The sequence below is a fragment of the Oryzias latipes genome, chromosome 10 (genome assembly GCF_002234675.1).
Source record: "Oryzias latipes chromosome 10, ASM223467v1".
In the NCBI taxonomy this organism is placed as follows: domain Eukaryota; kingdom Metazoa; phylum Chordata; class Actinopteri; order Beloniformes; family Adrianichthyidae; genus Oryzias; species Oryzias latipes.
Genome location: NC_019868.2, coordinates 21788849 through 21816377, shown reverse-complemented (window position 1 = coordinate 21816377; position 27529 = coordinate 21788849). Strand labels below are relative to the sequence as shown.

The following is a 27529-nucleotide window of genomic DNA, read 5'->3' as shown; positions in this document are numbered from 1 at the left end:
CACAAAAATGTTTGTTTTCCAACATTCTAGCTCCACACTGAAGCTAAACTTACTTGTGCTGTGTCTGACTAATGAGAACTGATGAAAACTCCACAGCTCAATAACACAAGAATTAACCCTAATTCACACTCACAAACAATTTTGTGTATAGGCGCCTTTACTTTTTCAATGGCAAAGGGGGGAAAAGAAGCATGCACCCTCTGGGAAATTTCCTCTGATCAAGTGCAAAGAGATTAACCAGTTGGATGTGTGCTAATAAACAGGAGATCATAATGAAGTCAGCTCGTAAATGTAGATGAGGCATGTGAACAAGAGGCAGAGCTTTGCTACCTCGAATCAAATGGATCACAAGAGTAATGTACAGAAACCAATTAATTCACTGTTCGCTTCTCTGCCAAACAAAAGGTTGTTTTTCTTTTTTTTTGCTGAACTTTTTTAACTAAAATCCTGCTGACAAAAATTGTGAGCAACTTCCTGCTTCATGTAAAAACATCAATAAAACAGCAAAGACAAATACAAGAGCACAACAAAAACACCAAACAAATGGGGAAAATAAATCACATGAAAAACAGCTACGATCTAAATGAGGTACATTTAAAAAAAAAAGTGCTGTGACCAAATATTACTTACTGATCACATAGTCTCCAAATGGATCCAAATCCTGCTCATCTTCTAGGTAGACTGAAGAAGAGGTGAAGAAAATAAGGCGGGAGGGACAAAGGATAAAACAAAGATTGTGGTAAATCAAGAATGAAAGCATGAACTGGAAAAGAACAAAACTAAACAGCAAATGAAAAAAATGTAAAGAAATGACATAAAAAAGGAAAATTAATGCTGTCCGAATTCAAAGTGACAGAAACAAAGGTGTATTCTATTCTAGACGATAAAGCACTAACAAAATGTTTTTTAGTGTCATTCCCAATTTTGGTCTTGCTTCATTCTTTTTCCTCTTTTTCACCGCTAGATTTGAGGACACGCTGTCATCAAAGTGCACACAGCTCCGTACAAGGGTCCCTTAAAACTAATCAATGTTTATTTTTATCCTTTTTTTTTCACAACATAAGGCGCACGTAAAACACTTAATTTAATTGAAAAAAAAACTTTTAAAAATCTGGAGTGTCTTTTATAAATTGGATTAAATCAGGTAGTGTTTACTGATGTCAAAGGGACTAGAGGTACTTGGCGCTCAGTCAAAATATAATGGTGTTATTGTGAATATGCTAACGCAGCTGATACGTGGACTCTTTTTATGTGTTATTAAGGTTAGGAGTTATTGTAATCACAGTAAAGTTTGTTTTAGCGTATTGGTCTGATTTTTTACATGGTATAACAAGGTTGAGAGAGTCTGCCAACACTTCTAACATGGATAAGGTGTTGTGTGTCAAAAACAACTTAGGGTCATTATGAGCGCCAAGTCTAACTGACAGACTTATCTTTGTCTCTTTTGTTTCTCTTTATGCACCTTATAGGTCCGTACGCCTTACATATAAAACATAACTTCAAATATAGACCATTCATTGACGTTGCACCTTAAAATCTGGCATAGTGTGAAAAAAACTGTCAATTATTTTCTGATAACAGCTAGTAACAGAAGAAGTATGGGCGTACATGCAGACACACAAATCTTCATCCCTGTAAGCCCCTCTCCTCTTCTTGTCTACATTGCTCCATCCTTTAAATGTGAGTTAGTGTCCATCTGGACTGTGATCAATATTCCACAGATTTTATTAAACAGTGCTCTCAGGATGTGTGTCTGAGTCTATGGGAGAACCCAACTGTCTGCTTGTGTGAGTCTGTCTTTGTGTGTATTTGGCTCAGCTCTGATCTGGAAGTGCCTTTTGTCTCCCAGATGTTGAAGAATTCAGTCATTGCTCAGTCTGCACATGTGTGTGAGCATGTATGAGCCCCATGTTCTGTATGTTGGATGGTCAGTCAGTATTGATTGCATGTGAAGGACTTCTGCCAAACCCCAGGCTTTAGCAAAAGACATACACATACTCACAGCGTGCACACGTGTCCGTTACAATTTTTCTCATTCCAGCTCTCAGACCATGGACAAAAAGTCCTTGAACCAGTGGGAGGGCTATATAGGTGTGCACATACACACATGCATACGCTCACGGTGGTGTGTATTTGTGAAAGCGAGCTGTCAGTGCTGCTCTCACACACCATTCATCACAAGCTACTAATTCTGTTAGACCATTGTGGAGCCTTTCGCACCCCACGTTGCTCTCTGAAAACTCAATCAGAGGCTAATGCCCCCAACCTTCCTGAAGCACACACACAGGCGCAAGCTCTCACGTTAAGTTTCCAACTCGCATGCACTCACAAAGGCCCTGAGGGGACAGCAATGGTCTTCAGGGTCCCTGCAAGCCCAACTCCATAAGTGTTGTTTGAATTTGATGGACAGGAGGGGCATGAACCAAGTTACTGGTGCTCAGAGTGGCGGCATGGAGAAAGTGGGGGCTCTAACTGCTAATATTCAGGAACCGGTCTCACAATTACTAACTGATATAGATTCTAATTGTATTATGCAGTGTTGAGATTGGAAAAGGTATTGATGTGCCAACACATTGTTGCTTTGGTTTATGAATGTTCATCTGATTGCACCAACTATCAATATTTCAGCAGAAAAATGAGATGCTTTGAATATATCCACTACTCTAGCTTCTTATGGTATCCTAATCATTTCATTCATTTAAATGAGAAAAAGTCGTATTATTTATGACGGAAAATGCAGCCATTGAAGCTCAACACGAAACGTTTAAAAAAATATCTTACATGGCTGAGTATTTGTGTCATAAAAATATTGATGTGTGTGATTTATTGCATATTGTATCCTATCTTATCAAACACACAACATGACCTCCCTAACTACAAGACAATCAATGTTTGGATTTTTATAGTGAAAAAAATGTCACATAACTGTTAGAACTTACATCTACATCTGTAAAAAATATATATGTAGATCTCCACTAGAGCACAGACTTTGCCATCTGTGTTAGAAGACATGATTAGTTAATCAGAGGAATTGTTTTGCCAAACTCTGGGAAGTGTAATTAGAATTGTAGCTCAATCAAAAAAAAAGAAAAAAAAAAGAAATGCAGCTGTTTCAAAGGGCAGTGGGAATTGAGAAAGTTATTTTTCTCCTTGTATTTTTTTTATCACTATAACCTGAAGTCTAAAAAAAGAAAAAAAAGAACATGCACAGAAGTGTTCAAGAAAGGCTTGTTTTGAAAATGGTACAACCTGCATGGCAAGTGAGCATGCCCAGATGGGGGCAGGGTTAGGCGGGAAGGCTACACTAAATTTAGCGGCACCTTTTCATTCTGTAATTATGAGATTAATGTATCCTGCCACATACGTCACAATACTGCCCCATGATTTATTATAGAGACGACCAGATGGAGAGATTGAGCCAGTGCAGGAGGGAGGAGAGGGAGATCTAATCAGCATGCATGCGTGATTGAGCCGAGCTTCAACTGTGCAGCGAGTCCATGTACATGAAATCCCCTGTATGAGTAAAGCAGAGATTTATGACGGAAAACAACGCTGAATCTGAATGAGATTCTGTCCGTTTTCTTAACAGGCTGGTATTTAATGAGCGAGCAAACTCTGAGGCATATGGACTCTCCCTGCACACATAAGCATATGTAAAGCACCAAGATTGTAGTTGTACAATCTGTGCTGGGATTAAGGTTTTAGTAAAAGTCAAAGCATCACAAAGATGTTCCTTTTGCCTTTTTTTACCTGTGCATATATTAATCATTTTCCTGATCAATGCAGTTTGGAGTTGGCCTTCAGGCACTGCTGTGGGAATTTACAAGCGCTCCTGTTCTCTTGCCTATGTTTCCAGACGGGCATTTTATGAGGCAACGCACAGCGCGACAGTAAATCTCTTCCCCCTGCTGCCAAAATGAAATCACCCAGAGCTGCTTTCTGCGGCCATATTTGTTTGTCTTATTGAGCTTGTGCAAAAAGAAACTTGCATCACTTCTGCCAAGTCAACGTTCTAGTCTCTTTATTTTAATAGTGTCTGGAAGGGGCTATAAATCGTCTTTATCCAATACTCCACAGTAAAGCTGGATGTAAGGGAACTTTCAAATCCCTGCATTGCATTTCGCAAACTAATTTAAAAGCTTTTAACATGCTTCTCAGTAAATGGAGTTTAGCGGTAAATCAGAAAACAAACAACAAAACTGTATAAATAATCAACATCTGTTCAGCATGCCAAATTCAGGCGCTTCCCTACGTCTTTTGATAGCTTTTTCATGTTGTTACTTAAAAATTTTGGTTTGTTTTATTTTAAGTTATGTAAATTTATGATCCCTATTGCCTGCAGGTATTCACTTGAAGATTAATGTGGGATTTTTATTTTTATTTTTTCCTGGTTTGATGTTGTATTTATGCAAATTCAGGTTTTGTTGCTGTTTTGCCCACCGTCACATTCACACCAGGCTTTAGTTTACAATCATTCAGAGGTTTTACAGTTTTAACCAGATATTTCATGATATGTGGAATCAGCAACTTGTTTTAGTTGCCACTTTTGTCTTCACCCAGTTGTCCTACCTGTCAAGCTACGTTTACACCACCTTTGGGAACGTGTGTTCAAGCGACCGCTTCCAATGATGAGTCTATATAAAGACACATAAGTGTGCACTTTGGGCTTCACATGTAGCTACGCACAGTTTTGAACGTGCAGCCAAAGCACAAGGCAAGTTAAACCAGATCGAACTTTTACCAATCAGAGACTTGGACTTGGTAGTGACGTATGGATGGCTTCCTTTTCAATTCACAGAAATGTCATCGCTTTGAAAATTTATATATTGGAGGAGGATTGCAGTTTGTGCCCGGCCAGAATTATATGACACCAAGTTTTTCAAATATTGGAACACATTAGAGCTGTGAAAGGAAAAAGCCTAGAGCAAGATTCGCAAAATTTGCCCCGCTTAGACATTTCGTACCAAGCCTCTTCCAATTGTAGGTGGCGGACATGCTAGTAAACCGTCCCTAAGTGCATTTTCAATTGTTTTGTGTTCTTAGTTTAGTCTTCATTCTCTTACTTTTTAGTCTTTTACACCCCAAGAGCCTAGTCAAAAATACACAAAACATAGCTGTCTAAAATTCATCGAAGGCATCAAGTCACTGAATGTAATTCTGGAATTCAAAAAATAGAAAACAAGTGAAGGCAACAAAATACCTTTGTTATTTTTTGTGGAAAATGACAAAAAAAAAATTCTGTGAATCAATTACTCGAAAATATCTAATTGTTTTGCTAGGTTTGTTTTTGTTTTTTTCAAATGCAGGAAAAGTCATTTTATAATGCCGCCAAACACGTTAGGACATAAACAAAGAGTGAGTCTTTGTCAAAGTTATAGTATGTCAAAAGCACGAGTCCTTATTGCACGAGGTGAGTGTCTGGTGCTAACTGTGTTGTGACTAGCAAATCCTCCAAGCACCTATCACACAGATCACACTTTTTAAATCTTTTATTGACTCAGGCGCTGTTTTGTTTGTTTTTCAGTTTTCCATGTCTGGAAGTCTTCCATGTTTTTAAAAAAATAACAAAAATAGCTAATATTTTTACTGTTTGTCAGACTGAAATGTTTTTCATCTTACTCAGCTCCTCATTTGTGTTTACCATTAAACAGAATATTGTATCAAACGATAAAGCGAGACAGAGATAATTGCCTCACTGTACCAGCGGCGGCACCTCTCACACCAACAAGTAACAAAAATACATCAATCTATATGCTTCTCATACCTGCCATCATTTCTTCGGGCTTTCCATTTCGTTGCTAAAGCCTGCAATAGGGGCACACGTACATTCATCCACATGTACGCTTTGTTCTGAAAGACTTCTAAACTGACATCTGTCAGTCACGCTGCCAAGCTGCTCTGACAAAAGCATAAAGAGAGAACTGCAGAGATGCCGCGTGAGTGAACAGAGGATGGAAAGGGGAAGCTCGAGGATGAACAGGAAAGATGAGAGAGGCGGGGCATGGAAAAGGAGAAGGAGAAGCAAGTCAAGGTGAGGCGTTTGAAGATGGTTCAAGATGCAGTAAGATGAGAGAAGTGCAGCGCCGTGTTCTCTATTTTGGCATGACACCAGCTTTTTGATTTGTTAGCATGCGCTTATAATGTGTTCCTCTGTCTGCCTCTGTCAGAATCTATTATTGGACCCTCAGATCATCATGTTGCTATTTTGACAGTGGGGTTCCTTTGCACCCGTTTCACACTTCCACTAACCCATGTGAGGGGTTTGGGTTCATAAACACTCTAACACAGAAAGACAAGATAACATGTAGGCAGTCAGGAATGGCCCCAGTAACATTTACACACACGAACAGTCAGCACACTGCTTGGGGCAAACTCTGACTAGACTCAGTGATTTTTTTTTCTCTTTTGGTTTAGGCTGGGATGGTGGAGTGAAAAGGCTAAGATATCGTTAGTTGAAGAGACAAATGTAGCTGACTTAAGAATTGGCTTGATCAAATTAAACATACATACCTGGTCTTAATGTGTTTTTATTTATTTTTCTTCTGGCTGTTTTTCTCTGATCTCCCGGTGCTGGCACTGATGCAAACGCTGAGGTTTGATCTGAATCTGTAATCTGAATCCGTCATATTAGCCGAACAGCATCAGATGGTATTTGGCTTTTCCAAAACATCCATCAAAAAAACCTTTTGAAGCCCCAATCTAAATTTAATTCACTTTTATTTGATGCATGCAGAGCATTATCTATAAGGTGCATTTCCCAAATAGGCAATTTAATACGCAGAGAAAGGAAGAAAAGGAATCCACAAGTGACCGTTTTTAACAAAGTTTGTTTTGAGAGGTGAAAAAAAAAAGATTTGAAGACAGTGACATCACTGTGCAGGGTTTGTGACTGTAATTTTCACAATGTAGCATCGGATTAAGCTTCTAATTTTACAAGGTCTAGAAATGCAAGCGACAGTGGCTCTGAGAGTGACGTCTGCAGCTGCTATCTGTGGCTGCAAGATTAGCTCGGTAATTAACCACAAAGCAATTACCGGGTGGTTGGATGAGAGGAGCATCTCAGGGAAAGGTGTTTCTTGATGTGTTTAATAGGTGTTGAGTAGTTTGATCAGTCAACAGAAGTTGTGTCTAAGGGATGCAGTCCAACAGAGGTTGATCTAAAGCTGATGCGTGCGCCTGACGAGAATTCAGTTAATTAGACTGTTGCCATTCCTTTCATCCACTTTTCATTAACCCGCGCTGACACCTCGGTGAAGCTGGTGCACAGGTTTATGACTGCGTCAGGATTAACGAGGAAATGGGAAGTTGGCAATAAACAAAGTTGCCAGGGGAAGAAGATCCTCTTAGAAACCTCACTCTCCTTGGCAACATCAAAAATAATGGTCCAGATAACTGTTCGGGCAAGCCTTTTTAGCCCAGAGGCAGAAAAAAAATTCACATCAGATTATCAGTCACTCACAACTGCACATGCTGCTGCAAGCAGTTTTACTACATTCTGGGGAATTTAGGTAGGAAAACAAAGAGAAGTGCAAAAAAGGAAGTTGTGTACTCAGGCTCCATTGAGTTGGGAAAGCCAATTCAAAACTGTCTGCACTAACATTTGGTAACAATAGCCAATTTTAATAAAACAATTGCATGAGAACTTTTGAATTTCTCCTGCTCTTTATGAAACAAATTATATATATATATATATATATATATATATATATATATATATATGTATGTATGTATGTACACAAATATAAACAGATTCAATGTTTGTCCTTAGCGAAGAGAGAACTGGCTTCAATCACAAAGTGAGACCAAAACAATGGCCTTAAAGAGCCCTATTAGCCTTGTGAAGCAAGTTTGGGCATTAAAAATAAGGCTTTTACAAAAGTAACTGCTATACTGAATTTGTTGGCAAAAAAGCCACAATGTTGCTTAACATTGTCAGAATATCTGAAATCCACATACGTCTGACATTGTCAAGTTACAGCATCAGATTCCAAAGCCAAAACGTTGTCTAAGATGCATATTAGCAACACACATTTTGTTGTACATATTTTTCTTTGCTCTGTGCCTTTCCACCCACCTGGAAATAAACTGTCAGTCTTTCATGTTTGACTGAATGAAGAGTGACTGAGGTCACTGATCTGCCCAGTGAATCCATTAACCCAACATGACCTGAAGTCCTGTTTAAAGCAAACTTCTCAAAGCTGACGGTGTAAAGGGAAAACGAAAGCTGACCAGCAAAACCATTTAATATCCCAGCTTCAGGAAAGCAGTATCTTAAACATATTTGTCGCTCCAGGCTAGAAAGTTAAAACGACAAAGATGTCGCACCACTTCATAATGGGGATTGTGTGGAGGTGTGCAGAACTGTTGACGGGTTAGTATGTGCTTTAAAATGTAACTGCTGTGAATCAAAAGGGAAATCAAGCCTTATTTCTTTGCTTTTATCGCTTTTACCTTTTTACTGCTTCCCTCTGGGACTTGCATGGTGAGCCCTGTGAAGTCTTAAAGTAGCAGAGATGGGGCCCAACTGGTGGAGTCAAATCAAGTTTGTAAGCAGTTGCGTTTTATCAGGACTTCAACTCTGAAAACAACCGCTGTATTTGTGTAATTGATGAATGTACATTTAAGATAAAAGTCTTATGGTAAAAACAAAGTTAGTCAGGCCTCTGGGAAGAATGAATTAGCCCCTTGATACGGGCTTTAACAAAGTACAAATCTGTGATGCTATACGTTTGTGCTCAGAAGTTATTTTCAAACTTTTTTTTTAATCAATCAAATTAGACAAAAATTAAGCATGATATTTGTAGAAATTCAAAATTGCAGCCTGGCATTTATAGCTCCTCCTCCATTAGTTATAGGAATAATTTTTTCATTAATGGGGGTATGTGGGAGTACTGTCATAACACGATTAAAACCACATGGGTCAAATTTCACTGGAGAACTTGTTAAGGGATATTAATATGACAATGTTTTAGTATCATTATGACAGTATAAGTCTCTTAACAAGAAATATAACCTCTTTAATACTAGAGCAGAGAACTGTAACTGTTGATTAACTTTATACCACAGCGAGTACATAAAGTCTTAAAAATGACCTCTTTATTAAGTGGTAAAGTTGCAACTAATGACTTTTTTGTTTGCTTCAATCTTATAGTTATACCACTGGCCCATAAGCAACCAGGTAGTATTTTAATGTTTTTCATTTTTGTTGTGGGTAAAATGTTTTTCTCTAAAGTTCAATTTTTGAAAGGGTGGCTTTGGCATTAAGTTGCCACCAGATAGCATTGTTCTTGCTGAAGCCCCGACACTTTGAATCTTTTTTTGGTTGAAGTTAAAGCTAAATGTCTTAAGGATTTATGAACTACCAAAACAGCAGTAGTTTGGTTCTCTGTTAAAATTTCTATGTTTTATAAAATGATTAGTCTCGCTTTTTGTTTGTTTTTGTTTGTTAACTTTGTGCCTTTACTGCACAATATTTGCGATTGTTCTTTTATGGTGTCATCTTTTATTATTCCACTGCCTAGTAGTAAACTTTTATGTTGTGTCGAATAATTGTTATGTCAGATAATCTCTTGAAAAACCATGCATTTCTTGATACACTGGTGTCTACATAACTACATCGTTTTTAGTTATGATGCTAAACAATCAAATTGAATGTACACAAGTTTTACTGTCAACATACATTTTTACATTTTTTTGATGAACGGTTGCTCACCAACTCATAGATTTTGCCCATTAGCTGCCAGTGACACATTGACATGATCCATATTGCAAGTTTTGTTGTTTGTCTAAGGGTATATGTGTGTGAAATGAGCAAAAGAACTGCAAGTTTTGTGCAAAATATTCTTCTAAAAAAACTGTAAGACCAATTTCTAGGTAGCTTACACACGCTGAAATTAAAACACACTGTGCTACTTTGTATGAAATGTGCCATAAAACAAAAGATGAAGTTGATTTGATTTGAATCTGTTTTCCAAAACATCAAGAAACAAGAATAAGTTTAAAGACCCACTTAGATGAAAATTGTGTTTGTAGATTTTTTTAATGATGGACACATTTAAAAAAATTATCTTAAAATTTCATTTCTGAGTATTTATTCATTCGTATCATTGTAACTCAGCACATTAAAAAAAGATAGTTTGGAAAATATTTTTTGGGTAGAGAATAGGCTCGGTAACTCACAAGCTCCTTGCTCCGCTCCATTCTGATGCAACCACTTTTAGACAACTATATCTACCTATGTCTCTGTTTTCTTCAACTGAGGTGGCATCAGGCTTAAAACTGTACTGCTGGATAGCTCCAATATTGCTTTTCATTTTTGTTGCACCGATAATATTCGGTTTAGGGTGTGAGGAGCTCTCAGAAACAGGGAGGGGAAGGGAGTTGAGGGTTGCTCCGCATTAACGTTCCCACCCAAAATCAGAATCAAATTTCTAATTAACTACAGCCTAGAAAATGACATTGTTTTTTTTATTTTGGCTTAAAACTTTATAAAAAAATCACTTGGAATGCTTTTAAAATATCTAAAAAAGGTGATTGGATTGTATATTTAAGCTACATTTTTACAAGAATTCCAAAATTTCCCCAAAATCTTGTTCAAATCTGAGCATTGTTTGCAAAACGTTCAATTTGTACATTTATGTTTCTCCAGATAACCAATGAGATGTCTGCGACAGATGATGGCTGTGATATTAGCCAGCGAATTGAAAAGGTAAGGTTGGAAGGCTGCTGCTAAGTGCTATTGATGAAAATAAGAATGGCTCTCTGGGGGGGGGGGGGGGATCTCCAGATAGTCTTCTTTAGATCACAAACAGATTGAGTCAATAAAACCAACTCTCATCCAATTCACATAACAGCTGTCTGTCATGATTGCCTTAGACGCTAAACATCATATTTATCAATTTGTACACAACCTCTCTCATTATTTCCTCCTCTGTTCTGATTTTCTGGTGATTGAGTGAGCACTTTTACTCATTAAACTGTTAAAAAAATGTTTTTTACCTGATTCGTCATCAGATTTGTTGTCATTTTCAGAGTCAGTTAGAGTGAGCGCCGAGTTCTCGCGACTGGATACTCCTGAGCTGCGGCGAGATTTTACGCCTCCACGTCCGGCCCACAGCTGAATGGCTCGCTCTGGAGTCAAGGGCCCCTCCGGGTCCGAGTCAGCATCTGAGCCAGCGCTAAGGGAGTATCCTCTCTGGAGGAGCCCCAGATCGGGACAATAGGGAACAGCAGCGGGGTGTGGAGTCGGAGTTGTTTCACATACTCCCAGCTCAGCCAGAGTAAAGTTACCCCCTAGGAGGAGGGAAAGAGAGGAGTCAGACAGGTGGATTGTGGAAAGAAAAACACACATCCACGTTTAACTAAGACAATGGCACAAATTAAAACTCCCACAAGCAAAGGCACACTCACAAAGTTATATGAAAGAAACCCACAATCACACGCAGAGAAGAACACTAATTATGAAACTATGGAGGCGGAGGATAAAAATTGGGCTTTGTTGTGCCGGGCAGGAGGGGAGTGATGACGCAGCATGAATCAGGCACAAAATACAAGATAGCTGCTGGAAGCAATATGGACTGGCCCGCAGGCCTGTTACGTCTGTCTTAGAAAACCTGCCTCCTTTGCTTCACTGATCCACATTGGCATTCATGAGCTGTTGATGTGAGATCAAAGAGCTGTTCACTTGAGGCCTCTTAGAGTGTAGTGGAGCTGCTTTGCTGCCTTCTGGGTTTGATCATCTCCCCACCTAGTTGCCATCTCACACTGGACCCCAGGCTCCCCTGTTTACGCTGCAGTCTACTGCAGCACTGGTTCCGATGGCCCAAAACTCTCAAGACAAACCGGCTCGCCAGGTCCAAAAAAATATATAATATATTAAAATTAAAGCACATCAAAGGAGATCAATAAACAACACTGCAGCCCAATTAAATCCTAGCTGAGGAAAAAGCAATTAAGGAAAAAGGCATGCTCAACCAATTTATTCTCTATACTAATTAAAAGAGTATTGTGGATGCAATCGCTCACCATCAGCTGTTGGGGTAAAGGGATAGCAGGGGAAAATAGTTGTGATACAATTTATTAGCAATTAGGGGAGAATTGCAAAGGAAAAAGCAAATGAAGAGAGGCTTGCATTGTGGTGGAACACTGTATGATGCAACGCACTGGGGATCACACAGCTGTGTGACTGGGTTAACGATGACCCCTCAGGCGTGCAGATGCAATCAGAGAAAATCAAACAGATGAAACTTCATGGTTCCTCTGCCAGATCTTAAGGGCCCCCTTCAATGACTCCTTGAAATCTACAGAGGTATGCTGAGAGTGATGAAGAGTGGGGAGGGCAAAAAGGAAGCTTAGCTGGGGGGGGGGGTATTGGCAACAGGGTCTATTTATCTATTGAGACAAAACAGATGGACTAGGCTTGAGAGCAGAAACAAGTGAATAACTACAGGTTGATTCAGCTAACAGACTACAGCTTGCCAAGCTTCCAAAGCAAGCCAGTCAAACACTGCAGGACACCAAGGAACATTACCAGTCATCCTCTTCCTTGCTTTGATGTCGTTTTCTTCCACTTTTCACAAAAGATAACAAAAAGGAATTTTTAGTACTACATTTGACACAATGGGTACTACGACACTGCTACATGTGGATAGGTTCTAACTAGAGTCTTCACACCCATACCTGAGAGGAGGTATCGTAGAAGGACAGGAGAAAACTCCAGGAGGCCTGAGAGAGGAGAGCACATTGGTTCTTTAAAAATCACCCAAGTAATTTTTCTCAAAGTATGTCAGATTTACAATTAAACCACCCTATTGAGCAGTATCGACACAGAGCCACAAATAAGCCATCGAAGCTACCCAGGTACAGTTAAGTTGCAGAGTCAGGTTGTGTTTGGCACACATATCCAAGGTTACGGACCAAGGTCTGTAAAATTAGCATTCCACAACCCATGATTAAACATGTAAAGTCCTATCTCTTCTTTTCACCATCGGCTGTATGCACAGCTTGATGTCACATGCTCCCTGTGAAAGATGGATTGGTAAGCGGGGTTGAAGAAGACACAAAAATCCATTTTAGTTATTCCCCAAATAGAAAAACCAATTGCATGTTTGTTAACTGCTATTATGACAAATGTGCGGGTAAAATGTGTTGCATCTTTCTATTCAGATCAACTCCTGTGGGCTTTTCCAGCACAGCCACTATGATTATATCTTTTTTTAGTGTACTTGGTTTGAGGTGCTACCTTGCTTAGTTGTAATAAGTATGATATATTTTTTCATTGAGCATTTGCCTGTAATGTGAATATAGCAATGTCTGAAAAAGGTAAGAATCCTGAATAGGAATAACCCTTTTAACACCAAAGATGTTGCTGGCAACACCTAAATAACCAACGATCTTTGAAATGCTGCAGCTCTTTAACTGTTTACGCAATCAGTGTACTGTAAAGTGTTGCATATCAGAGCAAGGTTGCTTTTCTCCGCTTCAGATTCAGCTGGAATTACGTTAATTCCATAAAGAGTTAGAGTTAAGGAGAGAATTACAACACTGAGCTAAAACTCCAGTGTTAAAGGGTTAAAGGAAGTTTCACTTTTACTGGTGTAGCATCCCAACTTTCAATGGACACTCAAACATCATGTTTTTACTTTTTGACATTATGTGATTGGTCAGTACTTAAGTGCAGCTGAAGTAAAAAAAAAAGGTTAGTATTGTTTCTGGTGCGCTCTAGAAACCAGTGCTATCTTTTTACTACTATGTCCCTTCAGAGGCTCCGTATGTTGGTGCAAACATACAGGAAGAAGTTTTGCTTTTATTGAAACTGCCACCATTACTGATGACAACAAAACAATTAACTATCTTATAGATGGTAAGGTTTTTCTCTTTGTTCTTATACTGTTTTGGGATTCTAGCTGTAATTCAAGCATATAAAAATGGTTTATATCTATGAAATGTTCATCTGAAGATGTAGTTTCCCTGTCAAATATACTTTTCCTACGAGGAAAATAAAAATCTCTTTTTTCAATTTCTTAAAAGTCTTGCAGTCAGATCCTATAAAAAACTTCAAAATGTGAATATTTATACCATGAAAGGTACTGCATGACAACGTTGCACAGGCATACATTTTGACAATCACCTCCTCACAATCCCTTTTTGTCAGGAAAATCAGATATTCACGTTATTATTTCTATTTTAACCATCCCTTTTGCTGTTTTTGTTCAGCACTGCAGCTTAGCACGTTTATCCTCTCAAGCTGTGATCGAGAAATCTACACTCATTCTTTGAGAACAATACTTGACATCCCTCATTCGCTCAGCTGGGTTGTGCATTCTTTGCTCATTACGTTTTTCAGTAATCAAGTTTCCATTCTTTTGTATAAAAAGACGGATGTATTGATCTTCTGTTGGTGTGGTGAGATTTGGTCTGACAGGTTGCTCTGGACAAACTGAAGCAGTTTTGGTGACGGAAATTTGGATTTCAGAAACTACTTTAAAACAAGTAAACTGACAGTGAGGTGATTTACTTGAATGCAGCCCTGATTGGAAAATTAAATATAAATATGATTTGCACAGAAAAATGAGACTATGATAGCACTTTTTCAAACTAATCAAAGGGGAAAAAAGAAAAAATGTTTAAAGTTTGAACATCTTGAGCTTCATTTTTCTTCCTCATCCTAGTATTGTCAGGTTGTCCTTTTCTGATTTTACATGTGAAAGGAAATTTATATTTTTATTTCAGATTATTGTTTATAAATAAAAATGAGAAAAAAACACTATAAATTAAAAACTAAAGAGAGAAGAATGTGATGAGTGATCGTGTTACTGTTTGCACTGGCATGAAAACGACGAGAACGACTGAATAGAAGATATCTGAGTAAGGAAACAGATTATCTGCACATATGGAAATGAGAACACAAGATGTACAAGAATGGTAATTAGTATAATCAGTCTCACTAAGATAAGAAAAAGAAGATTTTAATAAGTGAAACATTAATAACAAGAATCACAGAGATAAACCGTGTACTGCTTTACCTGAATGAACTCAAAAAATGGGTTAAACTGGGGTGTGCCACAGGAATGTGCCGATGTGTGCATTAGCGTAGACAACAGGACTGTCTTGTTTCCCTGATGTCACATAAAGCTGGATCAGAAGCCTTGGATCAGAAGATTTGGGTTAAAATAATGTGGACAATATGGTCTTAAGGATGGTTATGTGGTTAGTAATATTAACTGTTTATTGGTAAAGTTCATTCTTTTCTCCAACAATTAAGAGTTTGGATTTCATCTTTTTCATTTTTTGTAGTGCTTGCAACTGATAATCAACTATACTATAGTCATAATTACAGCCCGTGGAGAGCTTTGTCTCTCTTTAAGAGAACAAAGCAAGGTTTTTATCTGGCAAGGACATTTCAGGTCAAAGGAGCACATGTCATGAATGCCGTGTCAGGCAACTTTTACAAAAAGGTGAAGTTGCTGTTTTGTCAAATTATGTCAAATTACCCACTGTCCACAGTACACGGATTGCTATCTAAAACAAAATCAAAGTAGTAAAACAATTTTCTTTTCCAATTTATGAGCAGCTTTTGTCTTTTTATTATGGTGTTGTTCACACAGCCACAGCAGGAGGTTTGGCAGAGATTTTATGCCGGATGCCCTTCCTGACAACTCTATAATTAACCGGGCTGGGGACCAGCACAGGGACATGTAGGTTACATAGTTGGGGAGTAGCACAACAGGTCTTGCCCAAGGACCCACACTACGTAAGGTTGATCGCACACCCTGGAATTTGAACCCTGATTTCCCATGTGCTAGTCCTGCACTTAAGCAACTGAGCTATCCAGCCACTCTTGTCTTTTTATCATAAAAAAAATAAAAAGAGTCAAAACCTAATTTATTTACACTCATTTACATCTGACGACCCCCCTTTTTCGGTTAAAACTGTATGCAACACAGTAGCAAACACTTTTTTTTCACGTAAACATTAATCTTTTGAACCTCAGATCCATCATTATTTGGCTTATTAGTGCACCGCATGCTGTACTTCTGAATGAGAAAAAAAAGAAGTAAAACAAGCAAAATATAAACATCTAGACTTGCAAAGCTTCTGTACTCTGAGTAAGCAGAGATCAATTTACCCAAATCTACGTCCCCTGATGAAACTCATTATGCACCAGTGTGGGTGAGAATGTGTGCAATCTGTTGTGTGTGTATGAGAAGAAGTATTTGTGAGTAGACGGCTTTGAGGGATAGAGAGGCCCATCATTAAAAAATCATTTGTGCTTGTTAGCAGTTTGACAGGAAAAGTATAGGCAGCAGGACTCTGAATTATGCTGGTTGACTCTCCCTCATCCCACTGAGTAATTCTGCGCAGGAAGTAAAGCAGGCAGAACTTTGTGGATTTCATCGCTTGCAATTATGCTGCTTTTTCCAGATCAAATAGTTTATAGTCCGGGCCTCCCTTGGACTTGTCATTTTGAGCATTCAGGGGAGCACCAGCTCAGAACAAGTTCTTATTCGGCCTTTAGTGCCGAATTAGTGTACTGATTTGCACCTTGGTGGAACATGCATCAAAATCAGGAAGCAAACGGCGCTGTGCACTGTGGGTTCTTGGCAATTCCCTGAAATAGCTGAAATTATGGTTAATAACGGTAAAAGCTGTAGTTCTTTTTTCAGCATTAAAAAAGAAAACGGGAACCCATGGCTGATAGCTGTCAAAATGTGTCATTTCTTAATATTTTCCATTTTCATTTGCATCCAATTCAAAATTAATCTGCACTGCACTTTAGTAATCCTAAGAATATTAACTTTTCATTTGTTTTCTTTTATGTGAATTTTGAAGCAATAAAACATACATATACAATCCTTCTTTATCCCTTTTCCCTGTAAATGGGAGCTTAAGGAAAGAAATTTGGGATGTAAAAAAAAAGAGAAAAGAAAAAAAGGAAAAAGACTAAAGCTTCAAATAGACTGATAAAATGAACAATCTGTAACCTTACAAAAGTTACCTTTTAGTCAATCCACTGTATGGGAAAAATCATCTACATCGTAAACTCAATTAGAAGAAAAAAACTTTAATATTAAAAAGGAATAAGTAGCACACAAAGCTATAGGCCCAGTTTGTTTGTACTGCTCCTGCCCAACGCAAAAATAGATGATAAAAATATGGTTCCTGGAGTCAATGAGAATAAAAATGGAGTGAAAAAGGGAGGAAGCCAAGCTGATGACAAAAGGAGGAATGTTTAGATATAGCATAACGAGAGTGATGAAATTCCAGGTTGTGGTAAACACATTTTTCACCGGGTGGATATAGTCATTGGTGACAGAGCAATGGAGACGGAGGCACACAAACTAAGCGACATCGTTTACACCTGAATGTGAGCCAAATTTTAAAGCAGGAAAAACAAAATGAACAGAACACACAACTCAGGGTTAGTGGTAACTGATCTGATTAGCAGAAAAAAAAGGAATATTAAACTTATAAGAATAGCATTTTTAAATTTATAATAATTTTCTTTTATTTCCAAAAAAAAAAAATACAATTGAAAAAAGTCTATGTCTGTCAAGCTCCATGTTTCTGCACATAACCTTGCATTGTTTAAACTCTGACCTAGTGTTTGTTTCAGAATGTATCCAAAATGGGATGTGCATAGCTTAAAAAAGGATTTCTAAGTTATAATACAATAGCATAAGTAGTGATTATTGGTAAATTATGGCTGACAAAAAAAAAGTTCTTCTATTTTCTATTTTTTAGGTCTATATTTTTTGTATTTCAGGATAACGTGGGTTTTCATTCAGTCTGGCTTCATACAATATATTAGATCTTTTTTCCTTTTCAAAAAATAAAGCATTTTACCTTAATTGAGTTTAATGGAATTGGTGCTTGATTTATTTCTATTAATTCTTTTTGAGAATATTGCTTATAAGAGATGGAATATTCTGGCAAACATATACATTTTTCTTTTTATTTTACAATAAATGATCTTCAAACAGGAACAGATATATATCAGACGTAGAGATCAATTTATAAAATCTCATAATTAAAGTTTAATGATCCATATTTTTTAATGACTTTGTAAATGATTGTGTTTAAATGTAAACCTCTTCTGCTAGTAAGAATAATGAGTAGCTTGGGACCTAAGTTAAATACTTCCCAGATTCAGTTTTCATGAGGGGAAATCCTGAATAACAAATTAAAATCATGAATTAGAAATGAAACATTTGATCTTACTCTAACACTCAAGAAAAATGACCGCTTGATCACTGCTAGCAGTCCTTGTGCTTTTCTCAACGAAAGATTTTTTGGCTTTTGACACTTGGAGTTGTTGACTGGTAAAGTCCTCTCAAATATATATATATATATATATATATATATATATATATATATATATATTATATATAATGATAATCCAAGACAAACAGTGGAACTATTTAAATATTTATCGCCTATAGTTGGTGTTAACATGGGAAGTGATGATTAGCATGCAGCTGCACGCTACTCAAAGTCAGTGTTGGACAATTCTAAGCTTTCATGTTTGCAAGGGAGGTAACTTCAAGTTTACCGGATTGTATATATAAGATTTTTATCATTGTTAACCAGAAAGTGCTGCAAACACACAAATCACAAATCTGTATCTACATAAGGTTAAACTGTTAGTTGTCACCATAAGTTAGTACATTGATATAGTCAAGAATACTCCCTGTAGTTGAAAAAGGGAAAACATAGATTATTTGGCATGACAATAGGTCAGCAGTTCATACTGAACAAAAAGAAAACAAAGAAGAAAAAGACTTAAATCAGCTGCAACATCCACATGGAAGCCCCAAAAACATTTAACCAACCAGAGGTGCAAATCTTTTTTTTATCTTATCAGGTTAAAGACACCTGCTGCAGGTTACGTGTTCGGTCCAATCAAAAACAGAGCCATCAAAGACTTGAGTCAGACATGCCTAGTATAAAGCTAAAACTTGGATCCATGCTGCCTTGAATTAATGGTTAAGGGACAGCAATAGTGGTGTGATGGGGAGGGGGGTTCTTGACACACTTAAAGCCTCATAATATCAAATGAGAATACTTTACATGCTTTCATGAGCATCTATCCACACGATGTGACTTTTCAAACTTTTGAGTTCTCTGGACAAGCACTGCCAGTCCAGTAAGGCATGTTTAAAATGTGGTGCAGACTATCATGTAAGCAGTTCTGGTATTAGTAGACCGTGACATTGTGCTGTTCTAAAAGTTTCTGTCTTTTGGAAGACAGAAACCAAGACGTTGTATTAGTCCAACAAGCCTCCATAACAATATCATAAATCATAGTTTTACAGTAGAATACAGCATCGTAACAAAATGATTGATGCTGTTCCTTTAACCTTCCTGTTTTTATGACAGTGGCTCTGCTGAATATTTTTGAAATGTTTCCCTGCCACAATTAAAGTTTGCCAAATTATATTTAATACTTTAAGTTCTTTTATAAACAATTAAAAATACCTATTATGTTAACTTACAGTGTCACACATAAAAATAAACTTTTTAAAAAGGTGCAAGAACAAAACTTGTGAAGATCAGTGACTTTCTAAATTCTAAAAATCATAAAAAGCATTTTTATTACTTTAGTAAGTAAGAAAAAAAACCCTTCAACATTAAAGTCTTCATTCTAAAGTAATTATATAGTCTTTATTTTCCTCAGAGAAATAACAGTAAGCTTTGGTTGAAATCAATGGCAGTTTTGACTTTACTTTGGAAAACAATAAAACTGCAAAGATAAATGTAAGGATTTAAATGTGCACATAAAGAAATGGGCTGTTTCATTAAGTGGCTCCAAATAATCCATCTGCTGTTGTAGTGTTTTGTCTTTTAACTTTTCTTATATATCAAAGTACTTATTACTTGAACTGAATAAAGCTGTGGCTGTTGGATCTTTGCTTTAAAAAAAGGATGAAAGTACATAGAAGTGAACTCAAAAGAGCTCCTATGTGCAAACTCATATACCTATTATTTTACATGTGACATCCCATGAATGCCACATTTATGTCCTAGTCAAACGTTTCTCCCTCATGACACCCGTTCTTCTGAGCCCTTTTTGAAAACAGGGGGGGGGGGGGGGGTCCTTGCACCTCCTAATGAGAAGACCAAAATAGGTTTGACAAATGTCATCCAATCCTGGGCTAGTTTTACTCCTGCCAGAGGACAGTGGTCCAGGTCGAACAGGGCAGGACATGACACGACATGACACAACACCAAGCATAAAAAGGGGGTGGGAGTAGAGGGGCAGGATGCTGTCACAGTAAAATAGAAAAAAGTTGCTCCAGGCAGTGAAACACCTCTCATCCGTGAACAGCTCGCCAAAGAAACCGACAGAGAAAAATACCTCACTTTTAGTTCCAACGGTGAGCAGTCGCCTTACATACACTAAAGAAAGCAATGTCAAGCTGAAGGGCTTCTTTTAAATCGCTGAAACTTAGTTTGTCATGAAGAATATTATTGATATTTAAGAGTGTCAAGAAATGTTTTCATTTGAGAACAAGAGAGGAACTGAACTTTTAGAAGATCAAAGAACGTCAGGCTTTAATCAACCTTGAACTAGCATTAACAAAAAAAAACAAAACAAAAAAACTAGTAGCATACACCAAAAAGTGGTGATATTGCATTTCAACAGACAACATAGAAGATTTACCATGTCACAGTTAACTGTTTACATAGTGTAATGTCAGATTTTTTTGTAAAAATTACTCACGATTTAAAAACTGTATTTAATCTTGTAATTGGTCAGCTAAAAAAAATGTAAGTAATAATGACCTCATTTACCGTTTGAGCACAGTCTCCAGTCTTTGCAACCGTCTTGTTGACATGCATTGAAAACAGCATCATTACTTTTGTCTGTATGGGTTTCTATAACATCTCCACACAACGCATGCATATGCTATGCTATAATAGGCGCATAACAAGGTAAAACAAACAGTTCAACCTTGTCTTATTTCATTGCCAGAGGCAATGGAATAGGAATGAAATAGGAAAAAATAAATATTCTTAGAGACACAAAATGTGGCAAAGAACCGTGCATTCAAACGCTTGAGTTAACATTTACATTGTGAGACGAGGAAATGTGTTTAATTACAGCCTAGGATGCAAGTGACTCCACTAGGAGAGAAAGAACGAGTGAGGGACACACTTGATAACAGTGACATTTACAATCTGCCTCATTTATCAAAAGCTGCCAAGGCAGAGTCAAAAAGGGTCATTACATAGTAAACATAGATTAACTCAACTCTCACAAAGCTCACACGAATGTGTCTGATTAATGAATTTTCATTTTAGGAAAATTGCAGATGTCAGCATACGTCTTCTTGCTTTTGACCGTCCATTAATTGCCTTGTTTGCTGCCTAGTTCTGGTGTTTGCACGCAGTGCAGTGAGCATGGCTTGCATTAGTAATAAATAGCTGCCATTTTCAGTATTCTCTGTGTGTATAGTTTATAGGGTGTATCAATTTATCTATTATATCTACAAATCCATTTAAATTCCTACAATCCAACCAAATTAATGCACCTGAGGCTGTTTTTTAACTTAATTGACTTCTACAATATAAATCATTTTAAAGTGAAATAAATCAGTTATAATTTATATTGTGAAATTCCATTTGGATTGAGGCACAGTAGATTTATTTTATTATAATGCAAGGATGAACTATGACCACAGCAGACAACAGCAAAAAATGATTGTTCCGTCATTCTAGTCCAATGTGTGAATTTTGCAAAGACATGTGATCATACAGTGTGCTAGAATGTTCTAATAATATTTTGCTTGTATTATTTTAAAGTGGAAAACAACTTTATGAAACAAAAATGTGAATGGATTTGCCAGTAATTCTTGTTGTTCATTTGAACATATATTTAGTTTATCTTGCAAGAATTGCAAGGAAAACTTCACCTGCACTTACCCAGGAATTTACTACATATCTGAGTCACAGTGGTTGAATTTTTGGCTCAAGATGTCCTGGATTGAGTATAGGTCAGTATATTGGAGTGTTCACAATGATCCAATATCCACTATGATTATAGCAGCAACCACAAATTATGAAATTAATCAAATCGTTATTTAGATGAATAACCGTGTAACTATTTTTTTAAGAACATGCATCTTTTTCGTAAACGTCTTTTGAAACAACAGAAAATACCAAGAATTTTATGTTTTAAATTGTACAAAACTAAAAAGGACATTTAACGGTTCTCACCCTTTAAAACAAGCACACAGAACAATACATCACCGAGGAAAAATCCCATCCTCAAAAGTGTAAATACAAACTTTAAAATCAAATTCCTCTTGTACTTTTACCTTTTGAAACTTTTTGCATGTGTTGGGGCCACATATAGAGGAAAAACTCACATCAAAAGTTTGCCTTTGAATCGAGTGTCTGTGGAGATTGAGCGAGTGGGAGAGCACTGAGGACCGGAGGAGAGTTGCCCCCAGGATATTCTTCAAAATATTCTCCGCTCTGCTTCTGCTGCAGCTACAGGATGCTTTAGAGTGTCGGCAGCTGGCAGAGCAACAGAATGCCAGGGAGAAGACAAAGATAAAGAGGGTTCGGAGGGGAGCGATTGTGTTTAATCTACCTTCTTTTCTTTTTAATAGCATGCAGCTGCTTTGTACTCCCTTTGATCATCAGCAGTCCAGGTTGACTGTAACCCAGTGGAACGCATAGAAACACGTGTGAATGTGAGTGAAAAGAAAGAGAGAAGCATACAAATGACACATTCTTCTGTCTTGTTTTCCTCCTATTATTTCCTCTACCAGAGTTCAGCGCTCCAATAGAATTGAATCACATCCCAGTCTGCAACTGCAGCTAACTGGTCTTTAGAACTTTTCACAAGCAAATGCTTCTCTTCTGAACACATGACGGCATTGGCTACTCTGAGCAACACGAGTAAGAACGTGTTTTAGAGGAAGGAGCCAGTGTGACTTCAGAGGTAAAAATCCTTACTAGTTTCCTTCTGTCAAGGCAAATGTATGCCAATTTAAACCCAGAAGAGCTGAAACATCACTGCTTATAGGCACCAGAGAACCTCAATTTAATAGCATGCACTGTGTCACTGCAGTAGTGGAAGTGACAAGGAGGAACTCTGCCAGTTTCCTTCTAACTTAAGTCTCATGCACCTGTAAGGGGGTTGACCAATACCAGTGCTGTGTTTTTTTTGGGGTTTCCCTTAACCATGGAGGGTCGTAAAGAGGAGTAACCAAGTAACCAGTTCAAAGGGACTGCAGGTGTGTCTTGTAGTTCCCTTGAGGTCCATATGGCCACTTTAAGGGATGTTGTTGAACAAAAAAAATGGTGTGCGTGTGGTAAATGTATTGTGAAGTATTAGTAAGGTAATTTAAGTTTCACACACCCATGAGGTACAGGTGATGTCGTACAGTGCCCTTTTGCCACAGTCTAGTTGTTAGTTATACAATAGTCTCAACTACCCTTAATACGGGGTGACAGTAGGAAAAAAATGTGCAAGGAGCCCATACTCATCACATGAACAGCACTTACAGGGGTTGTCAATAAAATGAAAAATCTGTACGACACAATTGCATCTGACTTTGTTCACCCTTACATTACCGTTGCGTGTTGTATAAGTGTTCACTCTGAAATGTTGCTCCCAACATGCCCGTAGAAATAAATTTTGCATAAGAAATTAATGTGAGATACCGTAGACTATCAAGTACTGCTGTGATTAAAAAAGAAGAACCTATAGATTTTACATTTTTAGTAACTGGCTTTAAATTTCTAATCAGAAAGATTAGTACCAATTAGAATAGGGAATAATGGCTGACTTTTGGTGATGTCGTTTGGTGCACGATTACTTGTGGTCTACTGCTGCCCATTTTCTGCACAATCTCACCTGTTGGACCTGAAGTTGCGTAGTGTTTACTTCAGCAACTGTTGCATTTTATCACTTCAAAACTCTTCTGATCTCTTTAATCAAGTAGGCATTTTCACCCAGTGAACTTCCACTAACTGGATCCTCCAATCTTTCTTTTTTTTTCTGGAGTGTATTCTATTATAGTTTTTTATAAAAAGCCAAAATCAATAGCTTTTGAAATTCTACCATTAGTTCAAAGTCACTTAAATCGCTTTCTGGTGTTACATTTGAACTCCTGTGGAACATCCTAAACACTTCTCTGGGCTTCTCTGAAAGCCTATGTTTTGGCTGTAATTGTATTAATTAACCACTATCATCTTAATTGAATTATTTTGAAAGAGCTGGGGCTATTTCCTTGTCTAAAAGTGGTTCCCTTTAAAGAGAAGGGAGGGACGAAAGAAACAAAACAGTCTTTTCTGCAGATTGCCATGCCAAATTAGGAGTTGCAGAGTTTGGAAGACGAATCAGTCTGTTGATTTATGACTTTGCAATCAACAAAGTAGCTTTCATGGTTTCTAAGATCCTCTCTTCTGTAAAACATTCACATTCTATCAGAACCCTAAAAGTGAGTCAAACCTATGGCACCCATGTAAGGAGATAAAACCTGTCTGTAAAATCAAGAATGATGAAGCACTGCATGAACTTGCACTCAATTCCCCGGAGAGCCCCTAAACCTAACAAATGTGTGATGTGACGACCAAAGCAACGATTGAGGAACAGCAAGAGCCAGCAGTGAAGGGATGGGCAAAGGAGAATCTGACAGAATAAAAGCAGACATGAAAGTGAGGAAGAAAGGTGAGAAACAGAAAGAGCCAGGCAAAAGTGAGAGGGGACAGTAGATGATGCTGAGTGTTGTCCAGGCAGGAAGGTAGGCAAGTGGGTGGCCGATTCTCAGTGTGGCATCTGGCCCTGGGGGCAAAACAGCAGAGGAGAATGCAGAGGGCCTCATTTAGATCCCTCTGAAAGGAAAGGCCAAAGCTTTGAAACACTACAGAGGCTGTGATAATGCCTGCTGCCCAAGAGTGAACCTGGCGGGATGACACGCCCCAAGGATGTGCTAAATGGGAGGAAAAAAAAAAAAAGGGGACTGGAGCTGAGATATAGTGCAAGATAGAATTTTTGCTGAACAAAATAGGAGAGCTCAGTGGAGTATCCAGTAATGATGTTGATCATTTTTTCAAGTCCCCCCAAAATTGATATTTTTATACCATACATTTACAGAATGTGTCAAATGAAAGCTAAAGACTGTGCTTGGGATTTGAGCTTGTGCGTTATTGGCAGCACTGATGGCTTCAAATATTCTGCTTTGTGGCGTTAAATAGCGAACACTTGTAATGAGCTTTCCAGGCTGCTGAGTGTTATGTTGTGGGAAGAATGTGTTGTTTGGCTGTGCTTCTCCAAGCAGACTAGGTAATAAGTGTATAATGGGGAAACAGTGCAGCTGAGTTGCAATGAAAGTGGGGGTTCTGTTGGACGACCAACGGAACTTGTTTTACTGGAATGTGTGAGGAGCCGTTTAGAACAGCTAGTTTTTCAACACTGAAAATAAACAAATAAAAGAATTGTAAAATTTGCATCAAAATATTTATCCCAATCAAATGCTTTAAATATATTATATATATATATATATATATATATATTTTTTGCTTATTCTTTTTTTTGACTGCATGTTTCATGATTTTATCCCACAATGTGACTTGCATGTATTTTAAAACCCACCCGTGTGTCAATTTTAGGGGGGGGGGGGGGGGGGGGGGGCTATGAGCATACCGAAAGTATTAATGCTTAAACAGCTGATTTCTATGGATTTTTTTACCCACAATTCAAACTAAGTTACTGTGTAATTCTTAATTGACAAATGAATTTGCAATTTGTTAATACAGTTTGAAAAGGCATTATTCAATTCGCTATTGCATGTGCATTTCACACCTGCAATGAGAAAATACATTGTTCAATTTCAAAAAAATTACTATTCAATCTTTACTATTTTTATTACAAATTTTTTTTAAATAAATTATTTTCAGGTAGAAAGTTGCAATTTGCCACAGGTTAAAGCTAAACATAAAATTCTGTGTATTAACCAAAACTAGACTTCATATACTCTTTTTACTAGGAGAAGACATATAGTACCTTTTTGGTGAAAACTAAATCTGAGTTTATGTTTACTAAATGCGCTGAGCTTCAAATGTTTAGAACGATAATTAATGACAAAAATATCTTTATTTTTTATTCTTAATCGTTTTTTCTTTGGCTTTTATGGCCCGATTTCTAATGAGTCAAATAAAAAGCCTAAGACAATAAACACAGTTGAATCAGCAGCTCTTTTACTGACAAAAACACTTTTTTTTCTCACCTTGCCTGCTTTGCTGTTATACATATGATGCTTGTCAGTGGGGTTTCCATAGTCAGCTGTTCTAACATTAGACTCAGAAATATAAAGCTAAGAGTTCATTTGGCCTTATTGAGATTGGTACTTCACAACTGAGAACTTACCTTTTTTACAGTGATTAAAATCACATTATTTAACAATATGTTTGAGTCTCTAGCTCTGCCTTTCTTTGATTAGTCAGATGTTTACCCATATGTTGCGCACAGCTGTCCAGTGTGTGTTGGTTTTTATTCTAATTCATGTAGCTGCTGCTGATGGCAATACATGCAATTACATTTTTATAACATTTTCTGAATGCTTAAAAGCTGAAAGCCTACATGTTACAATAAAAAGATACAGACAAACGAATGAAATTAAACTTTTACTTGTTGTGGATTTTTTTTTTAAATTGTGTCATTTTTTTCCACCCCTTAAAGAGAAAAGTGCTAAAAAATATGAACGTGCAAACATATAAATATATAGGGCACCTAAAAGACTAATATAAATTTCTGTATACTTCTTAAAGGAAATGTTCTTCATTATTAGTATATATGCCTCAGGACAACCTTGATTTAACTTTGCATACATATTCAGATACCGTTTGTACCCAATGTTCACGTGGGGAAATTTGAGACAGTCCTATTCCAGAATAATCAACCGCTTCAAACTTCTAGAAATAGTTTTTAAAAACTGAGATGCACCATGCACATCAGTTTTTAAAGATAACACATTTCTCAATATAAAAATGTTTGCTCCAGGCAATTTATGATTGTTATATTATCGGGTAAAGGGCTTTGACTTTGAGATCCTTGTTTTGTCCCAACTGGAGAACACATTCTCTTCTTTTTTATTTGCTATACATAATTTTAATGACTATGAATTAGTTGAATTATGGCGAAATATGTACCTCATTACACTAAATGTGCATTTACGAGTGTCTACGCTCAATGACACGTGGATATGATAAGGCCGGTAAGTGTGGGTCGATATGCTTTAAAACACTGCAGCTCTGTAAATTGGCTTTTGCTACAGACAACCATTAAAGCAAAAATAACAGTCTGAAAATAGCTTCAGCTGACCGTGAAACTTCTTAAACATATGCAGAGACATCATGATAGCTCACCCAACCACAAGAAAAACATCATTACAGTTTTTTATGTTGATTCTGTTGTCTAATCTAACTATCAGCCATTTGACATGGCAAATCTTTTAAGCATTGCCCAACTTTTAATGCATTCCCTTACATGTTTAAGATTAGCTACTGCTATTAT

General features: G+C 37.4%; 1 protein-coding gene across 8 annotated transcripts in view; it reads right to left on the bottom strand.

The window, feature by feature from the left end:
- The window catches only part of tenm2 (teneurin transmembrane protein 2), a 232751-nt gene that overhangs the window by 141364 nt on the left and 63858 nt on the right, over positions 1–27529 (bottom strand). For 4 of the 8 annotated variants that reach the window (XM_020706715.2, XM_020706718.2, XM_020706717.2 and 1 more), the window contains 4 exons: positions 12679–12723; positions 12530–12568; positions 10999–11292; positions 631–681 (listed from right to left, as the gene is read on the bottom strand). In XM_020706715.2, coding sequence (XP_020562374.1) covers positions 631–681; positions 10999–11292; positions 12530–12568; positions 12679–12723 — 429 coding nt within the window. The remainder of the gene's footprint in view (positions 1–630; positions 682–10998; positions 11293–12529; positions 12569–12678; positions 12724–27529) is intronic. The other 4 variants (XM_020706720.2, XM_020706721.2, XM_020706722.2 and 1 more) reach the window with 2 other exon arrangements.